At 36.7% G+C, this 23,815-nt stretch overlaps 1 protein-coding gene across 1 annotated transcript; it reads left to right on the top strand.

Moving 5' to 3' along the window:
- Positions 1-1,120: 1,120 nt before the first annotated feature.
- sec14l8 (SEC14-like lipid binding 8) lies at positions 1,121-23,638 on the top strand. The gene is made up of 12 exons (XM_060882948.1): positions 1,121-1,296; positions 2,411-2,486; positions 6,859-6,902; positions 10,873-10,935; positions 11,043-11,231; positions 11,462-11,557; positions 11,743-11,803; positions 13,065-13,148; positions 13,310-13,416; positions 17,444-17,583; positions 18,249-18,418; positions 21,112-23,638. Exons 1-12 carry the CDS (start codon positions 1,243-1,245, stop codon positions 21,255-21,257), a joined length of 1,230 nt encoding a protein of 409 aa, XP_060738931.1. The 5' UTR covers positions 1,121-1,242; the 3' UTR covers positions 21,258-23,638.
- The last annotated feature ends 177 nt before the right edge of the window (positions 23,639-23,815 follow it).

Raw genomic sequence — 23,815 nt, 5'->3', positions numbered from 1 at the left:
ATCATTCTGAACCTCATTGATTAAACAAGGCATATTTAGTATCTGATGTTTGCTTTTTCTGTAATGAACTGCAATGCCACCCGATGTCTTTTCCCACCTGCTGCCCTAGTGTTCCCAGTATAGGCTACTGGATCCGGATGAAGTGGTTCAGAAAGTTACTGAAGTATGTTAACCCAGAATACTTTCCATGTCTTTACATTCTTGTTACAAACTTTGTGAAATTTTCATCTTTTAAATATGTAATGAAAAATATAATATATATATATATATATATATATATATATATATATATATATATATATATATATATATATATATATATATATATAATATAAAAAAGGTCAAATTCAGAACTCTTAGGAACCACAACTGTTATGTAATGCTCTCAAAATGTTGGGGTTCAGTTAAATATCTTTAGTAAAGATATTTCTATTGTTTGTTGGTTAATGTAACATCGAAAGTACAATATTATTATTCAAACACTGGACCCAGTTCACGTAGCTTGATTATATTGGGGATCGGTTTAATGGTCAGCATGCCAGCATTGCCTTGCATCTCTGGGGTAGGTGTTTTGATTCCTCCCTCTGCCCTGTGCTTACAGAGTGGGTATTATCTCAGTGCTTCAGTGCTTTACCCTGGTTACTCCAGTTTCCTAGACATGCTGGTTAGTAGGACTAAGTTGTTTTGTAGTGTGTAAGTGTGTGCGATTGTTCCCTGGGATCGGTTGGCACATTGTTCAGGATGTCAACAGCCTTGTGCCCTGTGTCCTGTAGCATACTGTATATTCCCGGCTCACCGTGATCCTGGATTAAATAAATAAATAAATAAATAAATGGATTAAATTATGTTTTCATGCCAACGTAATTTTTTATTCTTTTTGTATACTCTATGCAATATATGTGTCTTAAATATACTCTCTGCTTACACGTACCATTTCTTTTTTTAGTGTACGTATTTTATTAGGCATGCTGTAATATGGAATATCGAGCCAATATCGTGATAAATTCACGGTACACCGCGCGGCCGCTTCTCAGCTCTGGTGCTGACGAGAGGGAAGAGGAAACGTTTCACTGCGCGTGCGCGCGCGTGTGTGTGTGTGTGTGTGTGTGTGTGTGTGTGTGTGTGTGTGTGTGTGTGTGTGTGTGTGTGTGTGTGTGTGTGTGTGTGTTAATATGCGTGCGCGTGAGTGTTAATGCGTGGCACCATCTCGCAGTCCCGTTCATTTCGGCCCGTTTTGGAGAGATGAGCGGCAGGATTGGAGATCTGAGCGCTAAACAGGCCGAGGCTTTAGCTCTGGTGAGTATTTCAGTCTTGCTTCCTGACTTCCATCAGTGTTTTTACCCGGAAACGTGGAGCTCTCATCTCTGTACCATAGAGCAGCTGGACATTTGTCGCATTGATATTGATAGAATAATATTCAGCCATCAAATTCATATCACCAAAGCACCAAATCAGCAACTGCGCGCAGTTATTAGAGATGATTTTCAGTAAGAAAGAAATGTGGAAGTGACCCGGATCCGATGTCTCTGTTATGTATCTATCACATAATATATATCCGCTCTGTTTTAATGTATATTGTTATAATGTCTACTTTTCTTTGTAGTCTTTAGCAACTTACACAACAGATCGCATACCATCCGGGTTGCCAGATTGAACACCGCTTTTAAAGACCATTAAAAAAAATGACAGCAACGTTGCACTCTTTTATAAGGTTTTTTTGTTTGTTCCTCTTGAATGACTCTGAAGAAACCTATTGCAGATCCCAGTTCAGGAAATAAACTGATATAGAAAAGGGTTTTGTGTTTAATATGACAAAAATATCATCAGAATATGATGAATAAAAGTGGCACGTGTGAGTTAGAGTTGAATATAAATTCATTTCAAGGAGGTTTTTATTTGTGTCTATAAAAGTAAAAGATTTGACACTGAAATTCTGACAAAATATATGTTAAAATATTAAACGACATATGATAAGATGCAACTTAATTTCTCGTTACTGTTATTAGCTTGTCATTACCCAGGAGTATCAAATTCTTAAAAATCATATTAATAATACAAATAATTATATGTAAAACCAAATTTTGACAGCGGTGAGAGTAAATGTGTGATTATTTGTTTTCAGCAAAGTGATTGTTTACTTAATATTCTGGTTGATTATTATTATTATTATTATTATTATTATTATTATTATTATTATTATTAAATCTGCCAACTTCTTCTTCTTCTTCTGATGATGATGATGATGATGATTATTATTTATAAGGACCACTAAGGATATAGAGTAATTAAAATATATATATAAATACATTCAAATGAGTGTAATTAAGCTGACAGCTGTATAGACAGTATGGAAACACTGTAATTCCAAACAATTTACTTGTTTTTTGGCTTCTCTTTTTAATTGGGACAGTTTCGGGAGAGGGTCCAAGATGTCCTGCCTCAGTGTCCTTCTCAGAGTGACCACTTCTTACTGCGCTGGCTTCGAGGTAAGAACAACACGAATCTGTCGATAAATGACACAGTGCCACAATTGGATGAGAGATTCTTTTTCTAACCTGTTGCCACAGTGATATTACAAAACAAAGGTTTGGTTTCATAATAGAAATCGATCCTCTTTCTCACACATTCGCTCATACAGTTGAAGCTAGAAGCAAGTGAAAGGGATCTATTGTTCAGTCCTGACACAACAGCGTGTGCAATGAGCTAGATTTATCTCAGCTGTAATCCGATTAGAGCTCTGCAGCATATCTGTACAGTCTGCTATGACTGACCAAGTATCCTGTATGGCTGTCAGTACAGTATTAATTGCGCAGTAGCAAGATCAGAAAACGACAGGAGTTTCAGGGTCAGAAGCTTCCAACATGGCTGAAAAGCTAGACATACTTCAGAATATGATATAATATTATATGTTCTTGTTTAAGTGGGGTCAAAGCAACTATTAGAGCTGTGTTTATTGATGACTCAGCATTGTGATAAAGAATCTCTGTGTTCAGAGTCACTGGCCCTGAAAGACACTGATTATCTGGTATAGTTCAGCACTAGCAGAGTGCAATGGATCAGCAAGTGATAAGTTAACATTATCATTGCTCGTTTATTGTTATTATACACAATAAACCTTTTACACTGGGTGTGTGCTGTTACATTTATCAGATAATGTTTGTGTAAAAATGTTAAAATTATTTGTCTTATAATGGTTGAAGTGTGGATCGTCACTGCGCCCGTTCTCTCTTGGGCTCTCTGTATATTATGGGTGCTTAAATATATCTTATACTTAAGAGCTGAAACGCTCGAATCTGATTGGTCAGGAGGTATTAATTATTTCATTATCTATAACAGCAGCTCAGATTGTGGTGTTGAGTGTAAACTAAATTGTTTCTATAGTAACAGCTCATTCACACAGACTTTACAGTAAATAAAGTATATAATTATTAATATAATGAAGATTTAAATAAGGAGCAGTTTATGTAGCATTATAAGCAGAAGTCTCCAGTGTCAGTGCTTTGTAACAGATATAAAGCTGTAGCTTCAGAACTAGTCTTAGGAGCCATTGGAAAAGACAGTAACAACAAGCTCAAGTTCAGTATAACTGTTTATAGCTGTTATATTAACTATATGTTGTTAACTATATGTACAATCCACAAAATATTATAAATATGAATTTATATTACTATAAATTAAAAAAGTATGACTTGGCATTAATTTATGAATTAAAAAGGTTGTAATATATATATATAAGATAAATAAAAGGAAAATAATCAACATCGGATTGATTAACTCCAGCCTGGCTTGGCATGTCTTAGACTTCTTTATTACTTCTTGCTTTTTAAATATTCTCTACACAGCACATGACATTGCCTGCACTTCTGCTTTTCTGCACATGCAGTACAGTCATGCAATTTCCTGCAGAAACGATGATGGGAGGCATAAACCATGTTCAGCACCATAACAAAATCATTGCTAAATCATTGATGAGTGTCTTCACTGCTGTGATTATATCTGATTAATGGATCAGAACTGATTCACAAGTTGCTTCTTTAAAGATAATATTGGTGCATGGAAATTTTAAGATATTCCTGGTGGTTGAAAAGCAAGTTTGTCCTGCATAGTTCTGTCAAATTCAAATTATATTCGCCACATAAACGATCGTGCCCAGTACGACATGCAGTAGAATGCTTTTTATGACTGTATAAAACATAGAGATTTTAAATTAAGTAAGTAAAAGCAAAATAAGATAAAGTGCGAAAGGAATAATAAGGAAATAAAATGGGAGGCTGTACAAGGTAAAATAAATAGACAAAATTTGAATTATTAAATTGATTGATTTGGCAAAATCATGTTTATTAACACCCCGCTCTCGCTATTACCACCTTCACACATGACTGGCGATGCTTTAGGAGGGCTGCCTCAGCACTTAATGGAAGATAAAATAAAACAGTGTATATGAATGGTGCTGACTTCCAGGCGTATATGCTATATGTTGTAGAGCAAGTGTTGCGTCTGGCATTTGCAACAGTTAAGGTTTACTTCTCTGATTCACTGCTAATTTGTTTTCATACAGTAAATGATATTCTAAAAGACCTGCATTTAAAGCACATCATCACTCATAAAATGGACTTTCACACTCTTGCGCTGAGGAGTGACGAGTCTTAGATGTGGCAGGTGTCAGATCCGCTGCTGTCAGCTGTAATGTATAATCCCCTTTATGAGTATTAAACACTTTAGTGTGTGTGTGTGACCGGAACACAGTCAGGTGCATGCGAGTGTCAAACAACGACATTGATCTGCTAGGCTACTGTCTGAATCAATTCTGTTTTTAAGACTTTTAAAGTTTTTAATGATTAGGAAAGTGGTAGCTGTGTGTAGACAATAGGTTAGTGATCAGAAGGTCATGGTTTCAAATCCCATCACTGCCATGCTGTCCATGCTGGAATCCTTATACCAGGCTCATAACCCTAAACTGTACAGAAATCAGTTTTATAAATGAGATAAATGCAAGTGGCTCTGCATAAAGGGTGACTGCCAAATGCTCTAAATGTGCAAGGGTCATCTGTTACTTTTACTATTATATTTTATAGGCCAGTGACATATATACAGGAATAAAATAAGTGGAGAGTGATCCCACCCCGGTACAACAGTGAACGTTACACAAGGTCATTTGTGCCCACTGCAGTAAGACTGAATAATGCATCCCTCATGTGCAGAGGCATTTTTTAGTTTTCTAGTGAACTAGATAGCCACACTCATTCCATTACAACCTGCAGGACAATTCATACATAATTTGCATCTCTTTATACAGTATATCTATTATAATAATATATACCAATTTCCCACTGGGGATTAATAAAGTACTTTAAAGTATCAATCAATCAATCAGTCAGTCAGTCAGTCAGTCATTCCTTCAGTCAGTCAGTCATTCAGTCAGTCAGTCAGTCATTCAGTCAGTCAGTCAGTCATTCAGTCAGTCAGTCAGTCAGTCAGTCAGTCATTCATTCATTCATTCAGTCAGTCAGTCATTCAGTCAGTCAGTCAGTCATTCATTCAGTCATTCAGTCAGTCAGTCAGTCAGTCAGTCAGTCATTCATTCATTCATTCAGTCAGTCAGTCAGTCAGTCATTCAGTCAGTCAGTCAGTCATTCATTCAGTCATTCAGTCAGTCAGTCAGTCAGTCAGTCAGTCAGTCATTCATTCATTCATTCAGTCATTCAGTTAGTCAGTCAGTCAGTCAGTCAGTCAGCCTGTCTGTCTATCTATCTATCTATCTATCTATCTATCTATCTATCTATCTATCTATCTATCTATCTATCCATCTATCCATCTATCTATCCATCTATCCATCTATCCATCTATCTATCTATCTATCTGTCTGTTTTTCTGTCTATCTCTTTCTCAGTCTGTCCGTCCGTCTGTCTGTCTGTTTCTCTGTCCATCTGTCTGTCCGTCTATCTATCTGTCTGTCTGTCTGTCTGTCTGTCTGTCTGTCTGTCTGTCAGAGACAGTATAAAGCTTTCAAATATGACATTTATTACAGCACACTTTTCTGATCAAAGTGATTTAAATAAGATGTGTCCTACATCATGATGGCAGTCTTGATGTTAATTAATTAGCCGCCTGAGAGAAACTGCTGTATTCGGACTAAGATTATTTTGTACAAGACCACCACTCTTACTCATTCATCTCTATTCATGTGCAAAATTAATGTGTTTAGTAAAGTATGTGACCAGTTTTCCATCAAGGGGTTTGCAAACTTTTCATGCTATAATGATAATGAGGACATTAGACAAATTAGGCAAATATGTGCCCTTGTATTTATATTCTGGAGCCATTAGAGCTCTTTAAAGCCAGAAAGCAAACCTGTTACGGTTTATTAAAATATACATTTAGAAATATTATTTATAAAAGCAGTTTTTATCACTTTATTCCATCCATGTGTTATTTAAAACTGACTCACTACTGACATCCTTCCAGTAAATACAATTTATAATAAACAAAAAAAACATCTCTGTATGGTTTTGTTGCTGTATTACTGTTGCCTGTAAGCAGGATATGTGTTGTGTTATGTTGTGTTGTGTTGATAATAACACCGTAACTCACGTCTACAGATCCGATTAAAAAATTCATCCAGCGTTTCAAGCCAGTATTCACCCTAAAACTAATATTCATTATCCAATTGGTTCATTTCTATTTTAAACATTAATGATATTTCTGAAATATCATTTCTGAAATTTACTACAATTTGTTCAATTTGTATGTTACATTTTAATCTTAGATTTTAACATCACTGTCCTTTGGGTTTTACATTTGTTGTCTACTCATCATTTCACAGCATTTACTCCCATTCCTTTGTTGTCTGTTTTTCAGCCAGAAATTTCAACATACAAAAAGCTGAAGCGATGCTACGTAAGGTATGACACTTTGTCCCCTGTTTGAATATAAATCTAGTGTGATAAATTGTTGTCTGTATTAATAGATGGTGTACATACTGGGTATGTTTGCTTTCATCGCTATCGCTTTCATTGCTATTGAACGCTGGTGCATTTGCGTTCATCACAAACATGCATGGAGAACCATGTGAATTATTTAGATGCTATTAAGTGCAGTAAGGCGTTTCCCCTCTTCTGTGTCTCACAACGTTTCCCTGCCACTCATGGGACACGTATGTTGTGAGAATTGAGCGATATCATCATCGGTTTAAACACACACAGGTTACAAATGCAGACTCACATTGATGGGAATTGCAGCACAGTTCCAGTGCAACTGAACTCACACTATCTCCTACAGGTAGTCTGGGAATTGGTACCACATTTGTGCACTTCCTGGTCCACTTGACCACATTCACATTCCCAATCCCAGTTTTTAATGTGAACCGTTCTCCGATTCAGACAAACCTGCCAGCGTGAAAGTTCCATTAATGTCATTGCTCTATTTGAGATATATCAAAATGGTTGAAACTGGTGCTCTTTATCTAATACGTCAAAGGAAAGCTCATAAAAATTTAGTACAGCCCGATCATTAAAATCATGCTTTATATTTTTATAGCAGTGTAAAAGTGGTGATTATTTGGAGTGGTGTTGTAGACTGTTCTGAAGCGTGAGATTAACCAGGTAAGATCATTACAATCTCTGCTGGAGTCTCCATCTCTACACCCTGTCAAACACGATAGCCTGATTATGTTATGTGAATATTTTCTTGTCTTTGTCTCTCATTGTCTTAAGAAATGTATTTACAAGTTTTTTTACCTTTGGTAGGTTTGAGCCTTAAAAGATAATCTACAAATCAAGTCTCACCAAATAAAACCTGTTGTTATTGCCTCTCTTTATGCTGTATTAGTGTTTCTCACGATTTACTCCACTGCTTTTTTTGACTAAGCACACACTTTTTCCTGAGACAAAAGCAGTATACCGGTTTGTCCAAACTGAGACTTTGCTGGATTTTGATATGTTAGGGTCATGTTCTGTCATGTCAGGTTTCTTTTGTATACACAAGGATAATCGCTTTAAGAATAACATCTGCTTTCTGGTCATAATTACTAGGGCAGGTTTTTGAACCTAGCCTAGGCACGATTTCTGCAAATAAGGAGATTGCTACCACTAATGGATTAATATTGTGAATATTCAATCTTCAATCCAAGTAGTTTTTTTCCATGAACAATCTATGCAATATATGCAACGTGTAATGTGTTGTAATGTTGAATAGTAAAACGTTTTCACTAAAAATCTATTAAGTGTATCAAGCTGCTGTCAGACACCCAGTTTGACTGTCTTGCCTACTGTTATTTACAGTTTTACCAAAATTTGGTGTAACATTGTTTTCTAAATTTTAATTTGAACAGGTTTCAAGATCGGAAATCGATCACTTGAGAAAAAAAACGTCTGGGTTAAAAAACAACACATAATTTAGAAAAATCTCTTAGGTCTCAGGTTAGTATTCGGTTATTCGTCCATCCATCCATCCATCTTCTACCGCTTATCCGGGAATTGGATTGGGTGGCAGTCGAAGGCGGGAGCCTCAGCGACCCAATCCCCGGACACGGAATCTGGCTCGGTTATTCGTAATGAAATATATTATTCAGTAACAACAACAGGGGGCACAGTGGCTTAATGGTTAGCACGTTTGCCTCACACCTCCAGCGTCGGGGTTTGATTCCCGCCTCCGCCTTGTGTGTGGAGTTCTCCCCGTGCCTCGGGGGTTTCCTCCGGGTACTCCGGTTTCCTCCCCGGTCCAAAGACATGCATGGTAGGTTACTTGGCATCTCTGGAAAATTGTCCGTAGTGTGTGATTGTGTGAGTGAATGAGAGTGTGTGTGCCCTGCGATGGGTTGGCACTCCGTCCAGGGTGTATCCTGCCTTGATGCCCGATGACGCCTGAGATAGGCACAGGCTCCTCGTGACCCGAGGTAGTTCGGATAAGCGGTAGAAGATGAGTGAGAGTGAGTGAGAGTAACAACAACAACAATAAATAAATAAATAAATAAATAAATCTGTAATTAAGTGTGAGACTTGTACAGTAAGTCTAAACCTGGAGACAGAAATTTGCATAATTCTTTACACGATTTTTATCAGACATTATTAAGGTAAATAGCAGTAAATGCAGATTTGAAGTTAAAGTTCAGGTTAGAATCTGATTCTGGCCTGTTAGGGGTGTGTATTGTCTGTGAATCATTTCAGTATTAGGGTGTGTTGAGAAATAAAATGGCAACAGATTTGACGTGAGCAGTCGATTTGATGAGTCACAGTTTAAGTCAGTCACAATTCAGCAGCTCCTTGTGACTTTGGGATAAATATACTGTGGATTGTGTAACTCCAGCTGTCTCTTCTCCATCCTTAAACTGCTATTGCAAAGGTCAATCACCCTCAAATATCTCAGACGTTCTTTAAACAGTAAACAATTATGGATAGTACTGTACAAGATCTTTTGTATGCTATTCACAGAATTTGGTTTAGCCCAAATAAGGTAGTCTCAGAAATCTCACAAAATATACATAGGCACCTTTCTACCAGTTCAGAGAAAGTGTAAATTACATCTTAATATAAAGCTCTACATGAGATTGAAGAGAGTTAGATGTTTTTTTTTCTCTGCACCTCAGTTTCAACAGTTAACTTGAGAGTTATTGGGAAATTAGAGAGTAGGGATGTTATGTTCTGGGATTGTTTATAGATCACTACTTGGTTTAATAGGTATAGCAAAATAATCATTTCACACTATTTTCCTCAAATATAGCCAATGAGACAAAAGATGTTTGGTTGTTACAGCATACACACATTACCAATGGAATGGAATTTGTGCCTGTTTTGTTGTGTTCATGTTCAGTATTGAATGCCTTTGTCATGTTACACATCACAGTGGTGGATAATGACTCATATGAAAGTAGACACTTTAAAAGTAGGAGCTTTAAGAAAACTCATAGCTTTAATAAAGTATTTCCCAAAATGGTTATTTCTTTCCACACAGTTTTTTTTTATCTTCAAAGTAAATGATGACATCAAACTCATTTCTGCTCTCTGAGGCGCCCCAAGTGCTTGTTCATAATCATCTAAAATTTCAAGCTGTTACTCTCAACCAATAAAATTCAGTGTAAGGTTATCCACAGAGGGAAAAACACACATCACACACTGAAAGCCAACAGCATCCTGACTCATTTTATATCAGACTTAAAGCATTAAAACAATTCATTTGTTTATACTGATTGAAAATGTCAGACGGTCGATTTTTATTCGGTATACCAGTAAAAAAAAGTAGTAATTGTTCTTTTTTAGCAAGACAGAAGGCAGATGGTTAACAGTTTACAGTAAATACGTAGCAAGTTTGGCAAGAAACGTTTGCCAAGTGTGTTGGTGTATGCGCTTATTAACATCCCACACTCACATCCTAATGTGTTATTAAAGACAGATGCACTTGGAGGGTAAACACATTAAACCTGCAGAGAAAAGACTCACTAGTAGACAGCACTAGTGTTAACTGTAGGACATAAATATCTGGTATGCTTAAAGTCTCCAATTAGAGTCATAAAGATTTTGACCATTTCTAATTTAGTTCAGATTTTTTCCTAATAAAATAAAGTCATTTCTATAATTAAAAAATGTTTTGTTTTTTTTTAACATTTAATAATTTCTCCCTTTTCTTGTACTTTTTCCTTGGTTTGATATTTAGAGGTCACTTAAACACAAAATGATAAAATGTTCAGTCTGTTTACAAGAGATATTTTTGGTCAGAAAGTCTTGTATTACTTGTTTGTTACAGCAAAAATGGCAACAAAACAACAGCAAAAAAAAAAAAAATACATTGGACATGTTGGCTAATCATTTGAGGCTGATATTTTAAACAGATTTGACTTTTCTCCAAATTGTTCCTTGATATTATTTTTCACTTTTTTAGCATTTGGAGTTCCGGAAACAGTTGAAGGCTGACACCATCACCACTGACTGGAAGCCTCCTGAGGTACGATCTACACTGTAGGCACATTACTTTGATTTGATCAGAGCAACAATTTCATTCAAAACTTGTTATATCAAATCAAGGAGGTAATGGAAGCTGCTTGATTTTAGGTACTAGAGAAATTTTTCTCCGGTGGAATGTGTGGCTACGACCGAGAGGGAAGCCCCGTGTGGTACGACGTTATCGGGCCGGTGGATCCCAAAGGTCTTCTTCTGTCTGCCTCTAAGCAGGACTTCATAAAGACCAAAGTACGAGATTGTGAGATGCTGCAGAAGGAATGCACTTCACAAAGCGAAAGGGTAAGATGGGTATCACATGCATGACATCATGCCTAGTAGCCTGAGCAAGTTAAAGGGGCAATTTGTAAATTTGCAATTAGCCAGGAAATGGACTAAGCAGAGCAGCTAAGTCTTAGATGGAACCTGGAGCTTCTTTCTGGGTTTATATGCAGTGATTAGTTTGGTGGAAAAGACACATCACCTCCATCTGTGCCTCACTCTTTTTCTCTCTTTCTTTTTATTCAAATAAGTTGGGTAAAAATGTGGAATCCATCACTATGATCTATGACTGTGAAGGTTTAGGCCTGAAGCATCTATGGAAGCCTGCTATAGAGACGTATGGAGAGGTAGGATGACATGTTGTTTTCTGTGTACAATGTGCTCACATGCGTTATCATCGCCCACAGTTCACTTCTAAAAGTGTGTAAATATTTATATGACCTGACCCCGTGTTCAACATGGCTTTTTTTTTAGAAGGCTTTTAGAAAACAGTCGTCTCTTGAGCAATCAGCAGACTTTTTTTCTCTTGTAGGTTTTGACAATGTTTGAAGACAACTATCCTGAAGGATTGAAGAGATTATTAGTAATAAAAGGTAAGGTGTGCAGTAGTATATACATAAATTAAGTTAGCATGTACAGGTAATCATTTATAGCATATCACTTTTGAATTCACAAATCTGATTGGTCAAAAGACATTGAATATTTTCTGGAACAGCAGAAATGACAGTAGTGATGACTGTAAGGGAAAATACTATAAAAACTGTTAGTGTTGTCATGAGGAAGTCTTTGGTTGGGCTGCAGAGTGAGTAACAGCAAGGGGTTATGTTAAATGGAGTGAAATGGGTATATGATGAGTTAACACAAGTTGACTTAAAATGTGATGTAATGTCAAGTATATACATTTAACGAGTTGATGTACAAAGCTTGAAAATCCAGGAACAATATTAGCATGGACTGAGGCCAAAACAACAAACGAAATCCATTGTTATAGGAAAATTACGTACATATATACAAAGATGGTATATATAATGGTATTTGAACTAACAGTGAACATATGGATATTTACAGAAATAACAAGAATGACTATTTACAAATCTAAGCATCTAAACAACTGAAGGGACAGATAAAGGTTGTAGTAAGGATAATTTAAAAAGAGAAATTTAGCACTAAGCGAATGCAACCACAAAAGGAATCAGAAGAGCTTCAACAGAGTGAGAGTAGGCAACTGAAGTAGAGTTGGAAGGCCTGGACTGGAGTCTGGAATGGACTCACCTATACAGACTGAACACAAACATTCATTCATTCATTTTCTACCGCTTATCCGAACTACCTCGGGTCACGGGGAGCCTGTGCCTATCTCAGGCGTCATCGGGCATCAAGGCAGGATACACCCTGGACGGAGTGCCAACCCATCGCAGGGCACACACACACACTCTCATTCACTCACGCAATCACCCACTACGGACAATTTTCCAGAGATGCCAATCAACCTACCATGCATGTCTTTGGACCGGAGGAGGAAACCGGAGTACCCGGAGGAAACCCCCGAGGCACGGGGAGAACATGCAAACTCCACACACACAAGGCGGAGGCGGGAATCGAACCCCCAACCCTGGAGGTGTGAGGCAAACATGCTAACCACTAAGCCACCGTGCCCCCCTGAACACAAACACCAAAACATTAATCATACTTAACCTTGTTGGGCTGTAACAGCGTGAGGTTGAATATAAGTATAATTAAACACTTTGGCATGGTAGGGTATAAGCAAAAAAAACTTCATGGTTGTAATAGACACACAAGTTTGCCTTGATTGTTTTCTTTAACAGAACAACCTGTTTTTGCTTGTATTTTCAGCACCAAAACTGTTTCCTGTTGCGTATAATCTGGTAAAGCACTTTCTGAGTGAAGACACTCGCCGCAAGATCTTGGTTCTGGGGTGTAAGATAATCTTACTTTCATTATCTATCTCTGAAAATCTTCACTTTCCTGTTGTGTTCATCACCTTGACTAAGAATCACTCAAATGTGTACCCATAATACCCCTGCATATTTAATGTCAATTCAATGTGATGTAAACTTTGTCCTTTTGCATTTCTACAGCAAATTGGCAGGAGGTGTTAAAGAAATACATAGACCCAGAGGAGCTCCCAGCCATCTATGGGGGAAAACTGACCGATCCTGATGGTGACCCACGCTGCAGGACCAGGGTGAGTAAAGGTCAAATGTCACACACTGTACAGCTCAGCCTAGGTGGCATATGCTTACTAGTAAGCTAGTGCATAGTATAATCAGACTGTCATTGTTCCATGCTAAAGTGTGTTTGATCCTTGCTATACAAAATGCAGAAGGTGTCATAGAGAATTCACTTGCAGTTTCCTCTTCTACATCAATGTTAAACCCAGTACTGACCAAGCCACTGGTACCGGTAGTCACGTAGCGTAACCATATAAACTCAATCAACTTCTCTCATTTCCTTTGTAAACTAAGTTTGGGAAGTGACGAGCAGTGATATTTCTGTAAAGTAATATATGACTAGAGTTTGTGGGTGTTTACTGTAGCACATAAACATTTTATTAGCCAATCCCTTGTCTGTGATAGTAAGACATTTATCAAGTTTCATATTTGCGTGCATAGTGACACATCAGCTCACTGAATCACAGTAACTAAATTTGAATTGTTTCTTCTTATTTTGTACAATCTTACAATGTACACTATGTGGCTAGATGCTTGTGGACACCTGACCATTACACACACACACACACACACACACACACACACATGCTTTTTGCACATACAGTTCCAGATTTCCTGATTTTCTTCACAGAAGGCTTTTCACTAGATGTTGATTTGCAAATTTGTGCTTATTCAGCTACAAGAGTATTAGTGAGATCATACACTGATATCAGGTGAGGTGTTCAGAGGGGTTGAGTCAGGGCTTTGTGCTGGCGTTATGTGTTCAACTTATGTGGGAAGTACCACATTTGAGTGTGAGGCTAAGGTTTTCTTTTGGCCATATAGTGTACACTCATAAAAACAGGGCTGAGAATGTGATGTTAGTGGGCAACTAAAGCGTAACATTTGCCAGTGTGCCCTGTGCTAATTTTCATGACCTGGGTCATATTAATCCAATGTCACAAATACTCATAGTAAAAATCAGATCAGTGGATTGAGTCAGACAATAAATCAAATCAGGTCCTGTCGCAATGCAGTGTTTGGGATGAATATCAGCTCAAACACTGATATAAATATCTGATAATCACAGTATAAGGGAATTTGTTTTGATTCTTAACTGGGTTGTGTTTAAGAAGAAAAAAAGACCAGAAACTGTCCCGTATTATGGTAATACAATCTTTTTTGCTTACTCAGTGAAAGACAATTTTGCAAGATCAAGCCTTTGCTATAAAATAATCATCACTGGCTTCAGCATTAGTCTGTAGGCCTGGAAACTCATGCCAGAGAGCAGCATTGTAAAGAGCGTCCAGAAGTGGAAAAAAAAAACCCCTCTGAAATGGCATGACATGAATAGCAATAACATTATCATACATCATCTTCTTTCATTGCCATTTGCTAGATAGGAATCATTGTAGTGCAAGTAAATTATTACATAAGGTTTTGTATCTTCATTAAACAGAGGCCAAATTACTTTATTGCATATTGTGGCTTGCATTACACTGATTCAGCATTTTGTCAGTTATCAGTTTATCAGTTTTATCAGACAGAGTGAAAACCGGAGCATATTTGGTGTCCCTGTCGCTCCCCTTCGCTCTGTGACAAATATTAATGTGTTATTGTGTTTGATATCGACACCGCTTTTTTTTTTGCTGGTACCACAATCTTGTCTGCAAAATATATAAACAACTTACAAACGTTTCTGTGGAGTGCATTCTTTTAAATACATAGAAACACTGCCATGTTATGTCATTATAGCTATCAAACTGGTGTTAGAAAATGCAAATATATTTCATGGCTATGGAATTAAATCTCTCAGAAATCCAGTAAGTCTGTTAGCTAGCCGGCCACTTATTAAAGTTGACGTGCTAAACACTTGGGAATATGATTCAAAATTCTCTCAGAAATTCTATAAGGTTAGCTTGTGTTAGTTAGCTGTGAAGATAATAAACATGACATGAACTTGGAAATCCTGTCATTTTACTCCATGCTAGCTAGCTGACAATACAGTGGAGTTCAATTAGCAGGCATAAACCATAGCACTTTGTATATACAGGAGGTGGTGAAAGATGAAGCAAAGGGCAAACTCCCACTGGTCTCTCCATCACATGAGACACATGAAGCTTTTATATAATCCTGCCTAATGGCTTTTGTGAATTAAATTACCCTGTTGGCTCTTGTGCTTGGTGCTGACTCAGCAACATGCAGCTAATATGAAATATTATTTAAAAGGTTAATCTAAGCACTTCATCTGTATGAAATCCAAAGATATCATTCCTGATTCTTTTCTGCTGTAGGCAATTAGTGCAGCTTTTAGCCATCCCGCATTCCCTTAGGAAGAATCCCATCATGCCTTTAATGGCCTGGTTATTATCTGATTTGTCCTGACGTGTTGTCTGCCCATAGATACACAGGTAGAGCTGCATGCTGCCCTCTTCAGAACTGGAGCACCACTGGATCCACTCTCATGAAGCACCACTGGATTCATTTTTATTTTTGGGGGTTACACAATTGCATGGGACTGTGATCTCTAAAATGTGGACCAATTTTCTTCTTCTTCTTCTTCTTCTTTCTTTCTTTCTTTCTTTCTTTCTTCTTCTTTCTTTCTTTCTTTCTTTCTTTCTTTCTTTCTTTCTTCTTCTTCTTCTTCTTCTTCTTCTTCTTCTTCTTCTTTTTTCGTTCGTTCGTTCTTTCTTTCTTTCTTTCTTTCTTCTTCTTCTTTCTTTCTTGTTCTTCTTTCTTTTCCTTCTTCTTTTCTCTTCTCCTTCCTCTTCTTCTTCTTCTTCTTCTTCTTTTTTTTTTTCCAGAGTTATGGCTTTCTTCCTTTGGAGTCCCACATAATACAGGATTGTATGGTTTTACATAGACCACAACATTTCCTTCGTGAAAAAAAGAACGAGCTAGGGTTTGTTTTTGTGACTGAAGACAGCTGGGATTTGTAGATGTTGAAAGTTTATATTGACAAAATTCTGTATGCATAGGTTTTGTGGATTTTGTGTGTTTGCCTTTCTTAGAATTGAAAAATGGAAGGATTTTATTGTCAGTCCATCAGACCAGCCAGTGTGTACTGTGTGTTCAACCATGATGATTTTTTTTTTGGCATCTTTAGACAGTATGATGTGAGTTCACTGCTGTCTGATTAAACTAATTTCTTTTTATTATTCACTTTACCTATACTACTTTCTTAAACCTGTTAGAATTATTAAAGTTGTGTAAAGTCGTTGAAACAGGTTTTATTAAAAATTATTTATTAGAGATTTCATTTATGAACTTTGTGTGGTCAGAGTGTGAAAAATTTATTGCAGCAGTTTTAAAAAAAAAACAGAGATGACGTTTTGGCCCGAAAATTTGAGCTACTTTAGACATGACATACGACATGGCGACAAGTATGCAAATAATACACAGTGTACATGCAGGCCACAGAAATGTGGTGACATGCAGGGTTGGGGGAGTTTCTAATGAATTTCTTGTGTAACACTATTTAGTTTATTTTCTTTTATATTTATATTTCTTTTATATTTAAGTTAATAATAAATATCGTAATAAATATCATTGCTTTGTTATTTTTACAGCACAAAAGGCAGATAGGAGTATTTTTTACATTCATATTCACTTATTATTTACGTTCATAAATTGCCCTGTGTGTGTGTTTGTGTGTGTGTGTGTGCGTGCATGCAAAAATAAATGCAAAATCATTTTCCAACCGTCGAACCCTATTGAAATTTAAATATATTTAACACATTAATTTAAAGACAACAGCGAAAGAAGAATAGTAAAGGTGTGCGTGTCAATCAGATCCCTATCTCCCTTAGTAGTGGATCAGTATATTGTGTACAAGAGTTGAGGCACTGGAGTAAGTTTACAAACAGAAGGCATTATCTTTCCTGTAAAATATATTTTTTATGAATGTCTATGTATTACGTCACATTATATTAAGCACAACAGCCACTTTTAACACTAACCGTCCTGTCATCTCTTGTAAGTTTCATTCTTTTATTCTTCACTTCATCCTATTATTAAATGAATGTCTTGCCTGAGATGAACCATGACTTTATTTTTGCACAGATTAATCAGGGTGGCCTGGTACCTGAGACGTACTACGCGCGGGATTTTATTCAAGTGCAGTACGACCAGTGTGTGTCTGTCAGCCGTGGCTCTTCCCATCAGCTCGAGTATGAGATCCTGGCTCCAGGCTGTGTTCTTAGGTAACATGCAACATTTTGTATGATCTAGAAGTATGACAGTATAGAGAGAACCAGTGTAAAGTAGAATAAAATAATTATTTATGTTATTTTATATTATGTTATTTATGTTATTTTTTTGGACACCTCACAAACACTACCCTTATGTACAGTGGCTGAAAACGTCCACTAAATTAATTTATATAAAATTATATCAGATTAATATTCCTTTCAACCTAAATTTTAATCAAAACTACTAAATATAAAAAAATTATAACAGTTAGTTTTTAATTACTAATTTCATTAGTGATGTCACTAATTTGCATAAAAATACACACACTTACTGGTTGTTTTCCTCTGATTTCCGTCATCATCATCATCATCATCATCATCATCATCATCATCATCTTCACCATCATCATTCACTATTATTTGAAAAATCTAGAGACTGTCGTGAGTGTATATCCCAGGAAATCATCTGTAGACTCAAACTAGTCCAAACCATGTGACACCAACTCCACTGTCAAGTCTCTGAGATCCTTTTTTCCTCCATGCTGATGTTTGATGTGAATAATTACTGAAGCTCCTGTCCTGTTTCTCCATGATTGGCTGATTGGAAACATTCATGAATGAGAATGAAATAGTTAATTTTTTTGATACGCCCCTCTCTGCTCTGTCTCTGTCTTCAGGTGGCAGTTCTCCTGTGAAGGCGGCGATGTAGGCTTTGGAGTCTTCATGAAGAAGAAGCTGGGTGAATGGATGAAGGCAGGACAGATGCAGGAAGTCATGTGTAGTCAGCGCTACAACGCACACCTCGTACCCGAGGACGGAACTATCACCTGCGCTGAGCCTGGAGTGTGTAAGTGCACAATAATTTCAGTGTGCAATTTTATATAAGCTTTGAATTGCAAACTTTCTCTTCTCACATTTGTGTTGTACTACAGTTTAAGCCTTTAATTAGAAACAGAAAAAGAAAATTTGCAGTAGTAACAAAACACGCCATTTTAGATAGATTATTTCTCACAGTAAATGATTATGTTTGGAAATTTGTCATTGTTGGGTTTTGTCTTTTTTTGCCATTGAAACTTCATTAACAGCTACAAAGCAGGTGATGCACTTTTTATTAATTAACTTGATCATTGGGGGGGCACGGTGGCTTAGTGGTTAGCACGTTCGCCTCACACCTCCAGGGTTGGGGTTCGATTCCCGCCTCCACCTTGTGTGTGTGGAGTTTGCATGTTCTCCCCGTGCCTCGGGGGTTTCCTCCGGGTACTCCGGTTTCCTCCCCCGGTCCAAAGACATGCATGGTAGGTTGATTGGCATCTCTGGAAAATTGTCCGTAGTGTGTGATTGTGTGAGTGAATGAGAGTGTGTGTGTGCCCTGTGATGGGTTGGCACTCTGTCCAGGGTGTATCCTGCCTTGATGCCCGATGACGCCTGAGATCCCTGTGACCCGAGGTAGTTCAGATAAGCGGTAGAAGATAAATGAATGAACTTGATCATTGATTATATCAGAACAATCGAATTTATTACACATTGTATTGATTTAATAGAAAGGAATGAACACTACTGTACGGGTGAAGCCTGGTTTCAGAGTTCGCTCTTTAATAAATATAACTTTATTATAATAAATTTAGTACTTTAGAACAATGCTAACAATGATACCAATTTTTTAACACAATTCCTCAGATAAAAATACTTTTTTTGTTACTATTTGTATTACTATTTGTAAACAGATCTTTTAGAGACTTATAGTCTTATAGTCTATAACTTATACAGTATAGTCAGACTTGTAGTTATGTTTTGTGAAAAAAATTAAGAATTTTAAGAATTTGTAGTGTTTCATGAGCATTTCTGCTTTTCCTAGCCTACTAGAGACAGTATATTCATAGAAAAGTTCCAAAAAAAACACAAAATAATTTTTTTTCCCACACAAATGATTCTATCTTCAAAGTTAATAATGATATCAAACTCATTTCTGCTCTCTGAGATGCTCCAAGTTCATGTTCATGAGCACCTAATATCTGAAGCCATGATCTTCAAACACTAAAATTCAGTGTAAGGTTATCAACAGAGGGAAAAACACACGTCTCACACTGACATCCAAGATGAGTCATAACTAATTTTATATCAGCAATAAAATATTTTTTTTGTTTATACTGATGGAAAATGAAACGTCTGGTATAAAGCACTAGTTAATGGTGCTTGCAAAGCAACATTATTACTATTGTGCCGGACAAAACTTCGGCACGTAACTTGTCCCGCATTTGTCCTAGACCCATGAATTACGTGTCAAATCGACCGGCTCATTGAGGAGAGGTGTGCTATGACTTTTATAAGCGATCCGAGTACCGGTACTTCCGGTACCGGGTCTCAAAGTGGCCTTTTTCCCATAGACTCCCATTATAAACTTTGGAGGTTTATAACTTGGCAAGCTTTCGAACTATCTACACCAAACTCGGCCAGTTCCTTTAGGGTGATACTCTGAACAAACTTAATTTGGTGTACCGACTGGCCTTTCGGTTGTGCCGCAGCCCCGCCCCCAAAATATGCAAAATCAAAAAACTTTTTGCAACATGGACATGTGACATATCAAAACACTCAGAACAATGAGGGGAACTTCCTCATGTGTATTTTGATGACGTCACGTGATGTCACGTGAAAATAAAAAAATTAGCACAACATGGACATGTGACATATCAAAACACTCAGCACAATGAGGAAAACTTCCTCAAGAGTATCCAGATGACGTTACATGCTCATCTCGACTAGCCTCCGGGATTTGCCACGTGCAAGCATTCACATTTTCTTCAGTAAATGTACGTTCTAGTTATTAATCCTATTCAGTTCAATTCAAATTTACATAAGAAACATAATACAAAAAAATTTTATATTATACAAAAATGAATATACTGTAATACTATTTGTATTATATATATAGGATTAAAAATATATATAGGATTAATATTAATTTAAATAATTATAAAATTGTTAATCGAGGAAGAACTAGAGTTAAGAAAGTTTTTCCTCACCACAGTCACCACATTTACCTCAGGCTTGCTCACTAGGGATAAATACAAACACGTTTAAATATAAGTCTTATAATAATGTTTGTATTATATTCATCTTCATACAATATTAGATTTCTTTTATGATGTTTCCTATGTTCTGTAAAGCTGCTTTGAGACAATGTCCATTGTTAAAAGCGCTATACAAATAAATTTGAATTGAATTGAATTGAAGAACCTGAGGGGGGCATGGTAGCTTAGTGGTTAGCACGTTCGCCTCACACCTCCAGGGTTGGGGGTTCGATTCCCGCCTCCGCCTTGTGTGTGTGGAGTTTGCATGTTCTCCCCGTGCCTCTGGGGTTTCCTCCGGGTACTCCGGTTTCCTCCCCCGGTCCAAAGACATGCATGGTAGGTTGATTGGCATGAGTGAAGAACCTGAATGTATAGCAATTTACAAAACCAGTCTAAATATTAAACAATTAATGCTCTGGCTTAATGTCATAAAATTAAACCTATATTTAGCAATGTTATGATTTTTCTCTAGACGTTCTACGATTTGACAACACCTACAGCATCTTCCAGTCCAAAAAAGTCAGCTTCTCTGTGGAAGTCCTCTTGCCCAGCAGCGACAGCCAAGCACAGTCTGAGACGAGCAGGTCGCCGGGACGGGATGTGCAGAAAGGTCAATAGTGTGTGATTCGCGTCCTGCCTGTTTAGAGACTGCCAGCAGCGCAAACCAGTACTTGAAATGGTCTTATACACAGTATTTTCCAGAAAAAGGCTTTGAAACTGTTCTGTGAAAATGCTGTTTGTGGGAAGAGAAAAATGCGACCTTTCTTTATTTACTTCTTAAGTGGAATAGCTGCAAAAGTCAAAGTATTAAAATTCCTTCAGCATTTACAGTTGATCTGCGGAAGAGGTTTGAAGTAGATGCTTGCTTTGGCACTTTAGAGACAAATAACTTAAGACTTAAAGGAATATATTGATAGAATCACAAGCACTTAGTATTATTATTACATACAGATTGTATGAACATTAACATGACTGATGTTACAGTACTGTGCAAAAGACAGAACAAATACTACAGACTTTTTCATGGATGTTTATTTTGGATGTTTATGGATTATTTTATTTCTCAATACGAACCCATTTCTAAATATTACTTCTACTGTATGTCATTAAAAATAGCAAGCAAGATGGAAAAAATTTATAATTTTATCCTTAATTAAAATGTTTCTATAAAGCTACAATATCCATTGTTAAAGCACTAAGCAAATAAAATTGACTTCAGATTTTTATTTAAAGCAAGGGGTTATGTGAACTGTGCTAATTTTTACTCTAGAATTTCACTATATTTGAAAGCATTGTGTTGCTTTTGCACAGTACTGTACAGTAATGTGTGAGATATATACGTCATTTTCATCATTTTAAACGTCTCTAATGGAAAACACATAAATGCTAGTTTGAAAATTCATTCATATTCAGTAAGTGCTTATCTATGGCCATTTTCTTGGGTACAATGTACACTCATACGTGTCACTAGTCTAGGTACTGTCATGTTTTTGGGAAGTGGATAGAACTTAGAGAACCTGGAGAAACAAGGTGGTCCTCTGAGGAAACAGATAAGAACCTGAGAAAAAGGCTGAGTGAAGACCCTGGAGCTGCGAGGCGATAACACTGTGATAACAGCGATGTTCGAAAATGATTTAAAAAGAAGCATTTTAAGTATTAATGGTTGCTAGATGTTTATCCAGTTTCTTCAGTTATGATAAAAATCAGAGGGAACGAAGGAATCAGGATGTTCAAAAGTAGCATCAATCACTTTTATTAACCAGATTAAAAATAGAGTTAAAGCTTTATTCTAGTCGACATTGACTAGATTTATTTTTCTTGAAGTGCCATTTTGGTCAGATTATTCATCAACTTACAGCTGAAGATGATTAGTTCATTAACGCTGTACAGCTGAACTCACGTACATTCTTAACTGCTTTAAAGACTCATAATTAATCATTTATAATAATAATTCAACAACTAATTAAATAACACTTTATCAAAGCTTTACTGTCAGATAATGAGTGCCACCAGCAGGGGCAAAATCCAGACTTAAATGCTGGGATAGCAAAAAACAGAGAGGTTTTATTAATAAAATCACAGAACCAACAGACAGAGGAAAACACTAGGGGAAAACTGAGCAACAAAAATACAATGCAAACAACAAGGAAAGCAAAAAGAGAGAGCATCATGTAAGAAACAATACACAACGCAATACGCAAAACACACACACACACACACTCCCCCACTCACACACAAACACAATAACACACACATACACTCACTCTCTCTCACACACACACACACAGAGGTAGAACTGGGCTAAGGATCGGGGTAAACACAAGTGAAAACACAAAACATAAACAAAATAACATGGCACAAGACGTACACAAGTCTAAGCCTTCATGACATTTATTTTTATTGTAAGAGCCTAAACAGATTATATAGATTTGATCTTGCATATGCTAATTATAACAGCAAGGCATTTACACAGTCAGGTTTCAGAGATTTATTACAGGGAACAAAAATAATGAAAGTGCATGTGAATAGTAAAAAAAATGAACGAAGGTGTTAGATTAAAAGACTACATCCCATTTTTGAATCTGTTTTAAATATTCTCCAATAGTTTGTAATTAGCATGTATTTATCTATTACATATGTTCCAGTTTTGCCTTACTGTTTAAAGACAAGGGCATTTAATTTTTCTTTATTTTTAAACCAACTATTGCACTCGGCTGTTATTAAACATCAAGCAAACCTAATATTCCTAATTAATTTATTGCATTGTTCTCTATATGCAGCTGTTTTAATTGGTGACTAAATTATTTTTAGTAGTGATGTTTTGTTTGACCTCAGGAGTTTGGACCTCATTGTTATTTAAATAATGCAAATGATTATTTTTAAAAGTGTTTTTGCTAATAATAGTTGGAATATGTGGTTATGTGTGTGTGTGTGTGTTTATTCATATAATGCCTTAATTGTATTTGAGTAATTGTCTGATTAAACAGTTATGACAGTCATGGCAGTGGGAGTCTCTGTGTTTCACTTTCTGACACAGAAATGTTATAGTCACAATATGAAGTAGCTGACTGAAGGTACGGATAGGAATTTGTAAAAGGACGACTAAATGTGGGCTCGTAATTGATGATGATGATGATGATGAGGAGGAGGACTAGAAGAAGAAGAAGAAGAAGAAG

Source organism: Tachysurus vachellii, chromosome 12 (assembly GCF_030014155.1).
Source record: "Tachysurus vachellii isolate PV-2020 chromosome 12, HZAU_Pvac_v1, whole genome shotgun sequence".
In the NCBI taxonomy this organism is placed as follows: Eukaryota; Metazoa; Chordata; class Actinopteri; order Siluriformes; family Bagridae; genus Tachysurus; species Tachysurus vachellii.
The sequence above is the reverse complement of the archived record's forward strand: the minus strand, read 5'-3'. Positions and strand labels throughout refer to the sequence as shown.